This window comes from Copidosoma floridanum, unplaced genomic scaffold, assembly GCF_036245765.1.
Source record: "Copidosoma floridanum isolate Cflo_tuat_1 unplaced genomic scaffold, Cflo_Japanese_pri ptg000001l, whole genome shotgun sequence".
Taxonomy (NCBI): domain Eukaryota; kingdom Metazoa; phylum Arthropoda; class Insecta; order Hymenoptera; family Encyrtidae; genus Copidosoma; species Copidosoma floridanum.
Genome location: NW_028321878.1, coordinates 26186877 through 26201297, shown reverse-complemented (window position 1 = coordinate 26201297; position 14421 = coordinate 26186877). Strand labels below are relative to the sequence as shown.

Here is a 14421-nt window from a genome sequence, read left to right as displayed (position 1 = left end):
ATTCTTCGACCACCAATTTCTTCGTCATCAATTTTTTATAAAGTAGACACTTTTGCAAATCCATTATTAATTGTTGAAACATGATAATGGCAAAAAAAGTGCGCAAATAAATTTTAGATCGACGTGCAAAAAAACTATCGTGTTAATTTCAACATAACGATGCAAAAATATAGATATTAATTTGCATAACAAATATCTATTCGTAAAATTGCAAAATAACAGTTTTTGTAAATTAATTTGGTAAGACTATGATTCCTGTAGCGACACAAACTAAGTGTAGTTTTCAGTAAAAAACTTGTCTAGGATTCTAGGATTGTGGAAAAAATAATTAAAAAATTCTCTCTCGATCCGTTATTGAGATATTAAACTCGAAAGTCCAAAATGATCGTTTTACGTATAAATGCGATATTAGCGTGATTTCTTGCTAATTTGATAATAAAATGTAAGAAAAAAATTATGAAAAATTCGTACTTGCTTACTTTTCAAGATGTTGCGTCTCACAAGTCAAAAATTAGGTTTCATATATCTTTAATTTTCATACAAAAATATTTATTAAAGTCATATTATTTATTTAATTAAAAATAATGGAATTTAATTCAGTTTTACTATGGCTATCCGAAAAACTGACACAGATCAAATTAAATTCTCTATTCTTAACAGCTTGGTAGCTGATACGACATCTATGTAAGGGTTATTAGGCCTACTTCAACAGTAAATCGATAATCTGTGCGAAAAAAGAACAGCTTCGGTAATATAATCATTAATAGCTCACTTGTTCGCGTTGTATAAAATAACCAAATCCTATGAAGTACCGATAGTAGAGTAGCCAATCACATATATGTGGAACTAATAAAAAAAAAGTTGAAAATACAATCAGTAATGGCTCCCTCCCGAGCTTCGCTCGCTCGCTCGCCTTGTAAAAAATAACCAAATCCTACGAAGTACCGATAGTAGAGTAGCCAACCACACATGTGTGGAATTATTAAAAAAAATGTACATTACACATGAGATGCTCAGCAGGCAAACTCTTCGAGGTGCATCCTGGGTAATGCTGATAGCTTGCATAAAAATTATTATATTAAAGTAATATATTTTGATATTTTTTACAATTAAAATCATATTTTCTGCATCTAAATGTTAAACTCGAATTTTCGTACTTTCGAGTTCGATATCTCGAAAACTCATCAAGATAGAATTTTTTAATTATTTTTACCACAATCCTTGATAAATTCTTCATTGAAAACCACACTTACTTTTTGTCGCCACAAGAATCGTAAAATCCCCATTATTTTTTTAAAGTGAAACTTTGAAGTGATATTAAAACTCAGTCAGTTTATCAACATTTTGCCTGGATAAAAACATTGTAATTGATATAAATACAAAACGACAAATAAAAAAAAAACTTATTTTCGTGAATTTTGACGTTTTGCCTGCAAAATATGTATTTTGCAACTTAAACTCTTGAAAATATCTCAGTCAAATTTCCATATTTTCTTTCTTAACAAACGTTATTGGATTTGTCATAAAAAACACGGATTCAAAAAAAAAAGAATGCTCTAGCTTACTCTGAAGCCGAGATACAAGAAATTGATGTTTTTTGCAATAACGGACTAATAACTGACATTTTTATTGCGAAAAATTTGTGTATGATTTTCATGTATTTCTGCATCACACTACCGGAGCACTTTATTAATTTCATTGTAAGTGAAGCTAAAAAAATCAAGAAAGTCACATTTTCATAGCTAGGGCAGCTCAGTTAGAGATGAGTAGAGAGATTGCTAATGCTAATGCTACGATGCAAGACGACTTTTTGGCACTTATCGAAGTGACCCACCGCGGTCAGCCGTCGAACCGGGCGCACATTTTTTGAAAGTGCGAGACTCGATCGAGACATCAGATTTTTTTTCTCTTACATAGGATGATTTTTTGGAAGTTTTAAAATGTACGAATTATACTCATATCCTCAAAAAATTATTTTATTATTATGGAATTATGAAATGGCCTTGCCAAAGAGAAGTATCAACTTACCAAATTATTCAATAGAATTAGTATTAAAAATAATTTCATTTCGACATATCCGAAAAAAAGTTTTTGCAACGTTATTTATAAATTTAAAGAAAACATTGATAAAAAAAATTAAACCAGAATGACATAAAAATGAATGAATTGCATTAAAAAAAAAAAAAAAAAAAATCTGCAGACAGTTAGAATCAATCCCAAGATAGCAAAACAATTCGAGCAGCGGCATAAATCTTGACCATCTTAGCTATCGAAACTTCGGATGAAATAGATCTTAAAGCCTTATATGTTCATTTATAACCTCTGGAGCTTGTCTTACAGTTCATAACAATTATGATAAGGAAATATAATGCATTAGTGGTTACATAGGTGATCTACCGTCCTTAAAAAAATAGCTGAATATTTTTTTAAAATAATACTGTATTTTAAAATAAACATTAAAAGTTCGGGAAAAATAAAAAAGGAATGTTTTGAAATTGAAAGTCTGTGCATTTAATAATGAGCATTTAGTTCCCCTAGTTCAGTAAATAAGATTTATAGATAACATTGAAGCAAGAGCAAGAGCAAGAGTCAGTTGAATACATAGCATGTACTTGGTTACAATCAAAAAAGAGAAAAACTAGTGTCGTCGTCGCTTGCTTTGGCTGTGCGCTCAGCTATGTATAGCTATAGTAGACATTTCCACTCCTCTTCTTGTAGGCGCACATTCGGTATACACCCCTTTTACTTGTCACCAAAACATGCGCCTATATGCTCATTTCCACGCGAATCCACTCCTCTTCTCCTTTGATACGAGTCTCGCACTCTCGAAAAATGTGCGCCCATTTCGACGGCTGGCCGCGGTGGGTCGCTCCGATCAATACCAAAAAGTCGTCACGCATCGTAGCATTGGCGTTAGCAACCTCTCTATTTATCTCTGTCTCAGTGCTCCTGCTTGTACACCTCTCTTGCGACTAGGTGGGCGACCGCGACCGCTGACCGGTTGCAGTGCGCATATGTCAAAACATGGGCTACAGCTGGCGTTTGAATTTAAATAAGATGTTTTACATAATTATACACTTCCAAATGTAGTATTCAGCATTAAAAATGCTTAGTTAACAAATCTTTACCAAGTATATCTTCGTTGTATTACAGGAAAAAAATTAATACACTAAAATATAGTAGTTTTCGTCAGATAAGTGCCATCGTCTCTGGGGCTATTTATCATCCTATTTTATCATCCTATTAGAAATCATCCTAAATATAATTTATTTTATGTTACAAATTTTCCAATTTAGAGATTTACAATTTGAATTCATACGTAATGTTAATTTTAATTTTTCACCGGTTACCTCTTCGATATTTATTTTTTTATTTTCTTGATAGTTTTTAAGTATTGACCTTTTTTTTCCACTTTTTATATTTTTCTTTTTAGAACGAAGTTCTTTATGTCGTGTTACTCGGGGGGCTGGAATTTTAAAACCGACAGATTTTTTTTTTTTTGAAACGAAAGTGGTTTCACCCGAAGTCTCTTCCTCTCAAGTTTTCCCCCTTACCCCATCCCCCTCACCTACTGGTCTCTATACACTTCCCCTCTCCCCACTATATATGTATATCTGCCAACCGTGCCGTGTTACTCTTCTGCACACCCGAGGGATCTGCGAAGCAGGGCCCAAGGGACGTAAGGTAGACGCGGAGCGATGGCGCGTATGTGGTGAATCCTATTTTTCCTACCGAGGGCACACCCAACCCTCAAAAACGCCTGAGGTCGGAAAAAGATTTTTTCCGCCCTCGGGTGGTTTTGGGAGGCTGGTACTTCCTCGGGCGAAAAAGCAGTTTTCCGGAACTCGTTCGAAAAGTCTCCTTTACGAACCTCGTTACGTCCCTCGCCTTCGGCTCAAGCCGCAAACCTCTCGGTTCGCAAACAAAGACTTTTAAAACTCGTAGGAAAACTACCATTTTTTACCATGGGCACAAAGTGCAACTGTCGCTTTGCGCCCTCAGGACACCTTTGCGCCCTTGTAATCACTTTAGGTCCACGGGCAGAAAAGTTTTCATCGTATATGCAGTCTCCTTCATTATTCGAAACTTCAAGGTGCTCGATATTAGAGACATTTTTTGGCCTAGGGCAGAAAAGTAGTTTGGGCCCGGAAGACGCAAAAAAAATTTCTGCCCTAGGGCCCAAAGTGATTTACTGGGCTCACACTGCTTCGTAGGACCCTTGGGCCACAAAATAGCCTCGGGGCGACGGCACTTATCCGACACAAACTACTAATCATCTTTCTAATGCAGTAGGCAGTTAAAAGTTGAGTTGGCATTTTTTTTTTTTTTTTATACATTTACTTGAAAAATCTTTCAGTACAATTAAATACAGACCTTAATAGTACAACTCGCACAGGAGTAAATAAATACTGTTCAGCAAAAAATTGGTCTAATATAGAGCACCTTGAAGTTTCGAATAATAAATAAAACTGCACATACGAAGATCGCCAAAATGCATGGAGCCTGATAGGAAATTTTTTAAATAATTTTAAAAAAAGGTTATTAAGAGTGTATTGACCAAATGAATCAGTGATTTAAGTGTGTGTTATGTCAGTGTACAGTAATAATTTTAGTTTCGTGTCGTCATGTGTACTACAAGATTGGAAACAATAAAAACATGAATTGCGACTGTGATAACACAGTATATATGAGTGCATATACATTCTTGCACTTATGTGGAGCTCGATAAACACAAGTACTGCTTACATGTATCTATTTAAGCCTATTTAAGCATGTAAATGCACTCAAAGATGCTGTGTTATCAAAGTCGCAATCCATGTTTTTATTTTTTCCAATCTTGTAGTACACGTAATAACACCAATAAAATTTATTACTGTACACTAACATAATACACACTCAAATCACTGATTTATTTGGTCAATTCACTCTTTATAACCTTTTTTTAAATTTATTAAAAATTTTTCCTATAAGGCTCCGTGCATACTGGCGATCTTAGCGAGGGACAATTTTTTTCACTCGACGGCGCCACCTGACATAGGCGCATAGCAAATTGTAACGCAAAAGTTTGTAGACTAACGATAGTTACAGCAAAAGTTGATCATAAAAAAAAAAAAAAATTTTATTTCATCAAAAAAAGTTAAAATTCATTGTACACGAAAATTTAAATAAATATACATTTTTTATTGCAATCACTTTTTGTATTTAATTTGTTAATTATGCATGTTCATTATTGAATTCTACGTTTGTAAGTTTATACTTATGTAAAACAACTTGTTGAAATTCAAACACCAAGCCCACCAGCTGTAGCCCGTGTTTTGACACATGTGCAATGCAACCAGTTGCCGGCAGTTGGCCACCCAGTCACAAGTCGCAAGAGAGTGGTACCGTTACCTATTGGGAATATGCTTGTACCACGAGACATGGCGATATATATGACACTGAGAGGAAAAGTAGTACAAGTCTCATGGGAGAAATTAAGTTTTTTTTTTTTTTCGAGGTAGAAAAGGTGTTGAACACAATAAGTTTCCAAAGTACATATTTTTAACATTGTAAGAGTTAGATTTTTTTTTTGTATCATAAAATCGTTCATTAAGGCCGAAAACTTCTTTTTATAGCTACGAAGTACAGTTTAACCTAACATCAAGCTGCTTATTTACATCTGAGCAAGCGCAACAGCGACAGCAGCAGAAGCAGAAACGAGTAGCCCAATGTAGGGTTAACTGCACTGCGTACCTTCAAAACGCTGTTTACGGCCTTAATAAACGATTTCATCGTATGAAAAAATAACAAACTAACTCTCATAACGTTAAAAATATGTAATCCAGTAAATTTTTGTATTCAACACCTTTTCCACCACAAAAAAAAATAAAAACTTAACCTTTCCCATAACACCTCTTCTACTTTTCCTCTCAGTGTCATATATGTATCGACATTTTACGTGGTACAGGCATATTAAAAAATTGGTTAATTTTTATCGGCAAATTTTGTGGGTACATTTTTTGCCATGACACAAAGTACATGGTGGCCTTTTTCATGCACAAGTACATATATTATATTGTAGCCAAAGTATTACATAAATTAACAATGTATTACAAATACATAGGACATTTGTTGTGTAGAGCACATATTATTTTGTCATACGGACCACATTTTATTTTTGTCTTCTCAAAATCATTTTTGTTACGCATAAACGCATTTTTCGGAATCATAGATTCTTTTTCCGACGAGAACTCACAGAAAAAAATCTAAGTGCCCTCACTGGGAATCGAACCTGCGACCCTTCGAACGTGTTGTTTCCGAGGCTAGCACGCTAACCACTGAGCCAACGCCGCTCTATGTACAGGCATATTTCCAATAGGAGCACTGAGCTGTCCCCTGCTGCTCCAGCGGTTAATATGTGACTTTCTTGATTTTTTTTAGCTTCACTTTCAATGAAATTAATAAAGTGCTCCGGCAGTGTGATGCAGAAATAGGGTAACTGTGGGTATTACTGGTACTGCTCCAATTACTGGCAGTCAATAGAAATAAATACATACAAAATTATTTTATAATGATGAATATACAAAAAAATTTTTTTCGTAAAGTAGATAACTGCACAAATATTATTCAATCGCATATTAGTACGAAACATAAATTTGAATTATTTTATCAATGATAACATAGACAGGTGATTATTTTCTTTGTGATTCTTTCCCAAAAAATTGAATTTTACAGCAAAAAGCGACTTGCTTGCAATGGTATTTTTGTTCATAAACATGGCAAAATCACACAAGAAACAATTTATTGAATTAAAAAAAACCTTAATTTTTCGATAAATGCAATGAAAATTAATTTTGAATGTTTTTTCTTTTTTAAATATTGATGCCAATATTTGGTACAATATTTGTCGCTACTGTTGAATTACTGGCAGTGATTCGGTAAGGTACAGCAATCTAACCTAACAAAGTCATCAACCACTAAAGCCTCTTGCTCAGTATTTGTCTTGGCCTTCTGAAGATATTTTTCAATCAGTAAACAAAAAGAAGAGTATAACTAAAACTCCATCAGTTATATCAGGTACTCTGTGGCAAAAAATCAGTAAAGAAAAAAAAAATAAAGTTGTTAAATTGGAAACAGCAGCAGAAAAAAAAATGAGATCAGAGAAAACACAAATGTTACAAATAAAAAGAGAAAACGACAAATTAATCAAGCAAAAAAAAAATTTAATGAAACAACAAACTAGAATCGAAAAAAAAAAGACCAAACTTGTTACACACCAAAAAAAAATCAATGAAATTGAACAAAAAAATAAATTTTAGAGAAGATAAAATTATGTAGATTTGTAGAACCAAATAAGCAAATTGCAAACAAAATTAAAACACATTGATAGCTAAATCTTATTATTTTTTTTCAATTATCATTGATTTTATTAGATTAGATAGATTTTATTGTGATTTTACGTGATAAGGGTTGAAAATTATATTTGCCAGTATTACACGGCCAGTAATTCAAATTTAGACAGTATTGGGGGGCCAGTAATACGTGCGTGGTGTCAGTAATAGGGGCATGTTGACTGTTCACAAAAATATTTGTTATTAATAATATGATCTTATTTATGTCACTTAATGATGAAAAATCACTTATTGTTTGTTATTAAATAAAGTTAATAATAAAAAAAATGTATTAGATTGATACATTTTTCTTTTTCATACCATACATTAAAGTAGCCTAAGTCAAAAAAGTGCCAGTAATACCCACAGTTACCCTACATGAAAATGATACACAAATTTTTCGCAATAAAAATGTCAGTTATTAGTGCGTTATTGCAAAAAACATCAATTTCTTGTATCTCGGCTTCAGAGTAAGCTAGAGCATTCTATTTTTTTTTAATCCGTATTTTTTATGACAAATTCAATAACGTTTGTTAAGAAAGAAAATATGGAAAATTGACTGAGATATTTGCAATTGTTTAAGTTGCAAAATACAATTTTTGATGGCAAAACGTCAAAACTCACAAAAATTAATTTTTTTTTATTTGTTATTTTTACCAATATAAAGTACAATGTTTTTATCGAAGCAAAATGTCGATAAACTGACCGTGAAGTTTGTTGTATTACTTCAAAGTTTCACTTTGAAGAATTAATCAATGAGAAACTAACAATTATTTTGCAATTTTACAAATAGCTATGTGTTCTGCAACTTACTATCTATATTTTCTAGAGACTATGTTTAAAATAACATGATAGCTTTTTTCCGTCGATCGAAAGTTTTTTGGTATAAAAAAATTTATTCTTGCACTTTCTTGCCATCAACGTGTTATCAACAATAAATAATGGATTTGCAAAAGTATGTATTTCATAGAAAATTTTATAACAAAGAGATTATCGGTCGAAAAATTTCTCTAAGAGCCACTGAAATGGAGATATGAGCAAAAAAACTAATTAAAAAAGTGGCATTTTTTAATGAATTGTAAAATAAATAAATGATGCCAATTTTATGATTTAGACAAAATTACTTTTTCCGTATTCCTGGGGCAATTCTAAAGGGGAATGACCAATTTTTTCTCTACTGGAAAACATAAGATTAAATCGTATTTTTTTTTGTCTCCGGGCAATGGACTATTCTTCAACTGCCGTAGGTGTGTATATAGCTATTATTTGTTAATAGTAAATGTTACAATAATTTTTCCTAATTGTTATATGTTGTAATAAGTTTTATTTTATTTTAGTGAATTTTAATACCAAAGCAATGGGACTTCTTAATAACACAATCCCACAAGTACCTAAATTAAAAACAAATTATGATGTACTCAGTTATCGCAATTCTCTATGTATCATGGCTTGGCGTGATGAAATTTTACAGAGAGTGGCTTCTAATCAAGTCATCATTGTTGCTGGAGAAACAGGCTGTGGTAAAACTACGCAAGTACCTCAATTCATCTTAGAAAATTGTCAGCAAAATAATCAAGCATGTAGAATAATTTGTACTCAGCCAAGAAGATTGTCTGCTGTGTCAGTGGCTGAAAGAGTAGCTTATGAGAGAGATGAAAAAGTTGGTCAGACTTTTGGTTATCAAATTAGGTTGGAAAGCCGAGTTGCACCAAAGACTCTCTTAACATACTGTACTAATGGTGTGCTTTTGAGGACTTTAATGGGTGATGATTCCGCGCTAGCTATAATTACACACATAATTATTGACGAAGTGCATGAAAGGGATAGATTTTGCGACTTCCTTTTGATTGCATTAAAAGATGCCCTTGTTAAATATAGAGCCCTTAAAATTATTTTGATGAGTGCCACCATTGATACTTCTATTTTTGTTAAATATTTTAACAACTGTCCGGTAATAAATGTGCCTGGTCTCCTGCATGATGTTGACACTTTTTACTTAGAAGACATTTTGAGGCTTACAAATTACACAACAAAAGAAATGCTGGTCAAGATGAAAGAATTAACAAGCAATAAGGATCGGTGTAAACTGTTAGAATCATGGACACAGCACAAGTCTCAAGAATCAACCCTCTCAATTCCATCAAACAGTGAGACAAAAAATATGTTTGTAGTACCTATCTTGAAACCAAGTCAGCAGCAACAGCGAGACAGTTTAGCTGAAACAAGTGTCCAAGACACCATTGAGCCAGAAGTATGGTTAGTTGAAGAAATGGACAAATTAATAGCAAATGCCTGGTTGAATGGTAGTAATGAAAATTTTTCTCAAATTTTACATCTGATTCATTCAGAAAATATCTCTGTGGACTATCAACATTCAAAGACATTTGTGAGTCCTCTCATGGTTGCTGCTGGGCGTGGATCTTTGAATACTGTTGAGCAGCTTCTTAGTTTTGGTGCAAATTTAAATATTAAGTCTTGCAACGATTGGACTGCCTTAGACTGGGCAAAGAACATGAATCAGACTGAGTGTGCTGAATTAATAGAGGCTTACATGGGGACACTTAACTGCTCAATCACGTTACAGAAGTCACAAGAAACGTCTAATGCCAAGGACGCTTTATTGTCGGAAGACGAAAAACTTCTACTTGACGCCTACCATTACAGCTTTAACGATGATAACGTCGACTACGACCTATTGCTGGCATTAATCGTGTGTATTCACTCAACAATGCCTATGGGGGCTGTGCTGGTATTTTTACCGGGTTACGACGACATTGTTACTATGAGGGAAAGGATTAATAGTGAAAGTAAAATGAACCACAACCTTCGCTTCAATTTGTACATATTACACTCCAATATGCAAACCAGTGATCAAAAGAGAGTGTTTCGAGCTGTGCCGCCAGGCACGCGAAAAATTATACTGTCTACCAATATTGCGGAAACGAGCATAACGATCGACGATGTCGTGTACGTGATTGACTCAGGTAAAGCGAAGGAGAAATCATTTGACGCAATATCCAGTGTTTGTACACTCAAGTCAAATTGGATATCTCAGGCCTGCGCGAAGCAGCGAAGAGGCAGAGCTGGTAGATGCCAGAAAGGCGTATGCTATCGGCTTTACTCGTCCCTGCGTTATAACAGTATGCAGCTTTATCAGACCCCTGAAATGTTACGTTTGCCATTACAGCAGCTTTGCCTTTACACTAAACATTTGGCTCCTGGAAACACTCCAATTGCTGAGTTTCTTGAAAGAGCAATTGAGCCACCTGCAAACGTTATTACCCGCAATGCCGTGCAGCTGCTGAAGACCATAGATGCGCTAGATCCTTGGGAAGATCTCACCGAGTTAGGAAACCATTTGCTTGATCTGCCGATTGAACCACGCTTAGGAAAAATGCTACTCTATGCTGTTACACTAAAGTGTCTTGATCCTATTTTGACGATTGTCTGCAGCTTAGCGTACAAGTAGGTATATTGTCTTTTGAATTTTTGTTACTTCCCCAAGCGGAAATAATTTTGTTCGATAAGTTGGTAATAATTATTTTTAAAAATTAGTAGGAAATATAAAAAAATAATAACAGTTTTTAATGTCTAGATTGGACACAAGTAATAACACTTATTATTCACAATTGTCTGTCACAAGTTGTTATTAAAACTTTTAAATACTTATTATTAGTTATTATTTTTTTTTTTTTTGTTCTTGAGATCGAACGGTACAACCGTGCCCATAAAGATTATTATTTTTTATTATTTTCTTTTATTTTTTCCTATCTGATACAAAATATAAAACAGTAACCATAATCTATTATTAACAATTATTAATAGCTATTCGTTTTTTCAAAATCTTAATAGTCAAGTATTAAATAGTGATCATTGATCATAAAAGTTGTTTCTAGTTGCTACTTTTTTCGATGTTTCTATAATGACATTCATGACGAATAAAAAAAAATAATACAAAATGATAAAAAATAATAACTAATGATAATACTTACTAAACTTTATTATAGTCTCAAATCTGAACTTTATAAAATATTACTATAAGTTATTATTTTTTTTTTTTCGTTACTTAATCACAAAAAAAATTTTCGCTTGGGTCTGCATGGTCGTTTGAAAAACCAAGTTTAAAGTAATTTTTTTTTTCTTTAGAGATCCATTTGTTGTACCATACCAGCCACCAAAGAAACAGTTAGCTATTTTAGCCCGTAAAGAGTTTGCAGCTGGTACTTACTCGGATCATATGGCTGTGCTGCGAGCCTTTCAAAATTGGCAAAATGCAAGAGCTAATGGATGGGAAAAAATGTTTTGTGAAAAAAATTTTGTATCCTCTGCTGTTATGGAAATCGTTGTAGGTATGAGGACTCAGCTTTTAGGTCAATTACGAGCATCTGGTTTTGTAAAAGCCAGAGGCTCTGGCGATATTCGCGATTTGAACTCTAACTCCGAAAGTTGGGCTATTGTCAAGGCTGCTTTAACCGCTGGGCTATATCCAAATTTGATCCGAGTGGATAGAGAGCATGCTCAGTTACGAACGCAGTGAGTATCAGCTTACATCATTTTTGCTTTTTAATGTCATTTTAACTTTTTAAATATATATGGGAAAAATCCAACTATAAGTTTGAAATTTTGTATACATATGTAAAAATCAGTTGTAAATATTAAATTTATTCTCGAATGCATCCATAGAAAAGAAGTCAAGGTATTTTTTCATCCATCATCAACCTTAAGAGACTATTCAAATTCAATAAAAACAACTTCAGCTCAAGTGCATGCAGCAAATGTGCAATCCTTACCTTGTGATTGGATGCTATATGAAGAAATGAGTCGTTCTGGACGATTTTATCATGCTAGAACTGTTACCTTAGTAAATCCACTTACTGTTGCATTATTCAGTGGACCAGCTCGGTTACCTATGGAAGTTATACATGAGGCAGAATGTAAATTAAACTACAACATGTCATTTGATCACATTCATTTATTTACTAATTAATGCCATTGTTTGTTTTTTTGCTATTATATTTTTTAATTTTGCATTTATTTTTTCGTTTATTTAATCTCTGACTTGATTATTTATATTTTATTGCTGTTTTTTTATATTAATTGTATTTTTATGTCAAAATTGTTTTTGTTTTCTTAGATGCACCTGAAAGTGAATCTGATTCAGAAATGGATGAAAGCCATGAAGGTTCTACTCTGTTAAAGCTTGATGACTGGATTGTTTTCAAGTTAGATCCTGAAGCCGCTCAACTTATTTTACATTTAAGACAAAAATGGAATGCTTTATTCTTGCGCCGCATGAAAAATCCCAACAAAGCTTTGTCACATCAAGATGAGCAAGTTATAAAGACTTTGGTATCCGTTATAATGAATGAAGAGCAATCGTGTGGGTTAAAACAGCCGTTAGGTATTGGTCAAAGACCTCGACCGCTGCTTGTTGATTACTATCCTGCTAGTACCAGACGCACAGATAATCATAATGATGTAAGTCCCAGTTGCTACATTTTCTACCTGATCGAGAATTAACTTTCTTGCTTTTTTTATTACAGAAAAATTGAAGCATTTGGACTTAACTTGATTCATGACTGCCTTGTAAATCAAAAATGTTACACTTTTGATCTCAGCACTTTGGATTAAATCAAATAAAAATATATTCGTATCTTAAATTTATATTCTTTTTGTCTTTTTTTTGTACGAATAAAAAGTTATGTAATATATTCTTGGAAAAAATCAAATTACAATACTAACAAGTAGCTTAATTTATGTCAAAACGCAGTTTTATAAGGCCTTTATTTATAAGGCACGACTGATAGAAGGGAGTACGTTACTGTTATTACCATACTGTGTCAAAAGTAGGTACTTTTTGATACATGATTGGTAAAAAAATTTGTACATCCCATAGGACGAAGAAAAGCAAGCCTCAGAATATAAAGATTATTGCCCTTAGATGCAGGCACTAGAAGCCTTTTATATGTATCTCCTTATATTATATAGTTGTATTAACGAACGTGAGTCTCAGCCCCCCCCGCTCCCCCTCGATTCACATAGTTATTTGCTTGTTTTTACGTTATTTTGGATCAAATTATATTTGAGTAACCTCCCCTCGCTCCCCCCCCCCCAAAAAAAAATTATTTATAGTATATTTTACCATCTAAAATGTTAAGAAATATATGTAATTTAGTACCCAAGTCATACTTCGTCTTAGAGTTTTTCAAGTCACTGATCATAGGTCCCCCTCTGTCTATTCTCTCCCCCTTACTCACTATATGTCTCTGAAGGACCATTATTTGTTTAACTTGATTCAACTTTTACTGCTGGAATCTCTTTCTGGTCCATGTGTACTTTACCCAAGTATAAAATTGTTGATTAACTGAGGACTTTATTTACAAAATAACAGCATTCAAATAAAGGTATAATTGAATAGATAAACACAATTAAGCTTTTGAAACAATAATTCATACTGTTAATTTAATATTGTGACATTTAATGTGTCGTTTGAACATATCCGTTCTTTTAAAACCCTTTCCACATTTTTCACATATTTTTTTTCATGGTTTTTATGAATTAACATATGTCTGTTTAAATGTGACGATTTTTCAAGTTACATATTTTTGAATTATTGAGAAATGTCTTGCTAAACAATATTTTCTATTTCTGATTTATTTTCAGCTTTAATTTTAATAAAAATTCTTTTTAGATTCTTACATCCTGATCAAGCAACATATAATTGTCCGTAAGAGAATAAAGGTTTTTTAATATACAATCCTAAGAAATCAAAACTCTGTCCTTGTGATTTGTTGATAAACATAGAAAATGCTAATACAAAGAAAAACTGTTTTCTATAAAAGAGAAAAGGTAATGATGATGAGGTGGCAGTATTCAATGTTATTCTAGAAATGTAAACTTTGCTTTCTTTTTTTGTCCCGTTATTATTTCTGCTTTTATATTATACTTAAATAATTTTGTTATTTTTAATCTTGTGCCTCTAAAGAGACCGTCTCATATACTTAAATTTCTTATTAACATTACTATAGCATTTATTTTCAATTTTAATTCT

The 14421-nt window shown here is 33.0% G+C and overlaps 1 protein-coding gene across 3 annotated transcripts in view; it reads left to right on the top strand.

The window, feature by feature from the left end:
• The window catches only part of LOC106637235 (3'-5' RNA helicase YTHDC2), a 43225-nt gene extending 30137 nt beyond the window's left edge, over positions 1-13088 (top strand). For 2 of the 3 annotated variants that reach the window (XM_089591896.1, XM_089591892.1), the window contains 5 exons: positions 8842-10835; positions 11517-11903; positions 12054-12304; positions 12505-12848; positions 12914-13088. In XM_089591896.1, coding sequence (XP_089448022.1) covers positions 8842-10835; positions 11517-11903; positions 12054-12304; positions 12505-12848; positions 12914-12922 — 2985 coding nt within the window. In that variant the 3' untranslated portion in view covers positions 12923-13088. Of the gene's footprint in view, positions 1-8707; positions 10836-11516; positions 11904-12053; positions 12305-12504; positions 12849-12913 lie in introns of all 3 variants that reach the window. The other variant, XM_014349948.3, reaches the window with a different exon arrangement.
• The last annotated feature ends 1333 nt before the right edge of the window (positions 13089-14421 follow it).